General features: G+C 31.5%; 1 protein-coding gene across 1 annotated transcript; it reads right to left on the reverse strand.

Annotated features, from left to right (window-relative positions):
* Positions 1–788: 788 nt before the first annotated feature.
* LOC110786931 (transcription factor RAX2) lies at positions 789–2863 on the reverse strand. Its single transcript, XM_021991514.2, has 3 exons — positions 2531–2863; positions 2321–2450; positions 789–1647 (listed from the first exon to the last, which is right to left on the reverse strand). The coding sequence occupies exons 1-3, from the start codon at positions 2664–2666 to the stop codon at positions 918–920; spliced, it is 996 nt and encodes a 331-aa protein (XP_021847206.1). The 5' UTR covers positions 2667–2863; the 3' UTR covers positions 789–917.
* Between the last annotated feature and the right edge of the window lie 1183 nt (positions 2864–4046).

Here is a 4046-nt window from a genome sequence, read left to right on the forward strand (position 1 = left end):
TTTTACCGATAAATCACAAATGATAGTCAAATTGAAATTTGTGAATAATGTCAAAAGTTAAAATGTCCCTATTATTTCAAAATGGGGATAGTATTATGTCCTCCGTATTTGTCAATTCATGAGTATTTACGGAGTAATACACATTGTGTTTCAAACACACTATTGAATTCTTACACATTGTTGAAACCTAAGAAGATAATGATGAGAGTTTGTTTAAATTTTTGACAGAGAAAACTAATAAAATGAAGAAAAAAAATATTGAGCTGAAACTGAGACTGCTGTTACAGTTTGTGTTACTGTATACTAAAAAATTCATACATCATTCATTTCCCAAAAAGAAATGCAGTCAGAAGTTATCCCTACTTTCTTTTTTTTACTATGTACTGTCAAGCCATTTATACTAGTATATTCCCATCAATATCAGACTTGTACTATAAATGATCTTTTTCCTCATTTGTTACTCTATTGACTGCAATCCAATCTTCGAACTGACACTAAAGTAAAAACACAACCCATTTGCAGAGAAACACCTTACCTCTTTTCCAAATTTTTATCAACTATTTTGGCAAATAAAATAAAGCAATTTTAAGATGTAGAAATACGAGTGAGAAGTTACCTCTGTTAGATTTTTTTTTCTAATTTGTTACTCCATTTACTAATGAAAAATCTTCAAACTTAAAGTGGGATTGGAGAAGAAAAAACAGAACCCTTTGCAAAACAAACCTTACCTCTTTTTTAAAATCTTTATTAAGGCAAGGAATGAATTTAAGCGTGAATACGTGATACTCTTTAATAAAGAAACAATCTAACTAATTCCTACGAATATTGGTACGATAAAACATACCAGAAGTCGAGAACTACACATGGTTACAAAAAGATAATTCGATCTAATAATAATAAATTTATAATCTTGGTGATCAATAATAATAGTACATCACCTTGGTCATGTCTTTTTCCTCTTCTTTAGTTTCATGAAAGCTGTAATTAGTGGTAATTAGCTGCTTGATCTCCTCTAACCCATAATTCTCCAACAATGAAGTAGAAGTAGTAGTTTGACCATTTTGCCCCCATAATACAGCACTATCTCCTCTAACACAAGATGACTTCTCCTCCACCAACACCATCTTCCCTTGACCATCTTGTTGATGATTAACAACTTGATTCGCGTAAAAACACCCATAATTATTCTGCTGATTATCTTCAATCTTTACTTGATTAGTGATCATCTGAGTAATACTCCCACTCCCATCAGAACTACAACTACTTGGTTGTTGTTGATGATCGCCACCGAACTCGAGAAGGGTACTATTGTCTTTTACTTGCTGTTGATGATTTTGCATGAGAATTAGGGTATTACTATTATTATTTGAACACCCTTCTGAAAAAGACATAGTTATAGGGTATGTGCTGGTACACTGGAAAGAAGGTGAGGATAACAGAGATGATGATGGTGATGAAGGGTAGAGATTATTTTGAAGCATAGGATAATAGTTAAGGGATTTTTTGTGATTACTAATATTTAAATTAGGGGAATTATTATTATTAGTAATAATGTTTCCCATTAGCTTCTTCTTAAGCTTGGTATTCCAGTAATTCTTGATATCATTGTCTGTCCTTCCTGGTAATTGAGCGGCTATTATTGACCACCTACAACAATTATTAAAACCAAGAAAATGTGACCAAAAAAATGCATTAATTTTTATTTGATGCTCATTAATATATTTTTGACTCTCCAATAATTAACTACGAGTACTACATAAAATTATCATTATTAAATTTATTATTATGGTTGAAGTAATACTATTAAACAAGGAAATAAAGAAACTGCGCAAAGTAAAACCTATGGAAGGATCTACTCATAATTAATTAATAATTTGACATGCATGATATGAAATCCACTAATTCAAGATTTTATCTTTATGTGTTCCATAATCAGATCATTGTTTTCCCTTTTTAGTTGATTTTCTTTTTTAATACACTCTCCATCGTATATAGAGGCAAAAGGTTACTATTTCAAATATATTTAATTTTGTAATAAACATACACAATGAAGTATCAAAACGAAAAATAATTGGAAACATCAAATTAATTAAGTATCTTGAAAATATTATAGATTTGATTGTTTCATGAGACATGTAGGACTATCGAAAATTCAAGTGGCCGAAGCTGAAACAACTACTTTTTACTAGTTCAAGTAAAAGATCGATATCAATCAAAGATTAAAAAGAAAAATGAAGTTTCTTTTAAACATTTGGATTTTGAACAGGCTTAAAATTTAAAAATAAGATGAATAATAATAAAAAAGAAAGAAATTAGAAACCTGGTTCCAATAGTAGCATACAAGCTGCAAATGATCCTATCTTCATCATCAGAGAAGTCCCCATGTTTAATATTTGGTCTTAAGTAATTAAGCCATCTTAATCTGCAGCTTTTCCCACACCTCTTCAAACCTAAACCAAATCCAAATTATTAAAAGTTGGATCTTAATTATATATATGTTGGTAGTGACTAGTGAAGTGGGTTTACTTACCAGCTTTTTGAGGAAGGGCAATCCAATTACCACCAGTGCCAAATTTATGAATGTAATCTTTGAGTTTAACATCTTCTTCAGGAGACCATGGCCCTTTCTTCACATTTGCTTTATCACAACATGGTGCTCTTCCCATTTTTTTTTTAATTAATATTTAGAGAGAGAAATTTAAAGTAGCTTTGTAGGAAGACTTTGGAAATAAACAGACAAAGTGGATATAATAGTTGTATATATATTGAAGAGAGATAAAATAGAGAGAGAATGAAGAGGGGAAAGAAGTCAGAGGGAGGCAAAGAAGGTCTTCTACTTCATACAAAAATTTCAATGATGACTTTGTAAAATGACTTTTTTGAGTTGTACTGCTGATTTGTGATTAGCTATATCAACTTTCAACATATTATTAATTTATTATTATTATTATTGTTTTATAAAATATGTAAATTCATATTGTGAATCTAACCATATCCATGCTGTCTAGTCTACTTACAAGACAAGAGCACAAGTGAACAACAAACAGTTCACTTATTAAAGACTATACTAATTGCTTTTATTTTACTATACTTATTTGAACTTGTATCATTGTATGTGTCCCCTTTGCAAGAATCGTAAGTTGTATCCCGTATTTAGGTTCAATTTAAATGAGGCCTGCCTGTGCATCCGGACATTGTTCGTATCTTCATCCAAACATATAAGGGGAAAGAGAAAGGGATCATATATAGATATTATATACGTACTCGATCCGTGTATGTTATACGGAGTATATGTTATATACTTCGTATATGGTTGGAAAGTAGGGATCGGATATAGATACTGATTGGCTTACAAAACCTAAATGATCATGATCATTAATGGTCCTTAGCTAGTTTTAACACAAATTGGGACCAAGAAATTACAACGTCTAATGCTTCTTCAACATCTAAGAAGATTTTATACAATGACAAGAAATTACAACGTCTAATGCTTCTTCGACATCTAAGAAGATTTTATACAATGACAATTAGCTACAGTATATCTAATTTACCTTGCTAGTTTGTTTTTTCTTTTGAATTAAACGAGTCACTTCACCATTACCTACTTAAACTTACTTAGCTTCCTATGTATATGAATATTCATCTTGTACCATGGTACATGCTTATGAATTTTTTCCATGGTACAAGTTTAAACGGCATAAGTCAATACCATGGTTGAAGCTAAAAACTCATAAGTATGTACCATGGTACAAGCTTAAAATTCATAAGCATGTACCATGGTACAAGCTAAAAATGCATAAGTTTCTAAAAAAAATTCCGGACAAAAAAAAGCTCTTGTGAAGACTCGGCCATTTTGTCGCCTACGACGTGATGGTAATGGCCCGCGATGATGGCCGGCGGTGGTGTGGTTAGATTTGAGGCGGATATATGGGTAAATATTGAATGAGGGGAGTAAATAAAGAAGGGTATATGGGTAAATGAATGGGGCCCGATTTTGAGTAATATGGGGCGGTAAATAGTAAGCCTCTTTTGTATATATCCTATGA

Source organism: Spinacia oleracea, chromosome 5, assembly GCF_020520425.1.
Source record: "Spinacia oleracea cultivar Varoflay chromosome 5, BTI_SOV_V1, whole genome shotgun sequence".
In the NCBI taxonomy this organism is placed as follows: Eukaryota; Viridiplantae; Streptophyta; class Magnoliopsida; order Caryophyllales; family Amaranthaceae; genus Spinacia; species Spinacia oleracea.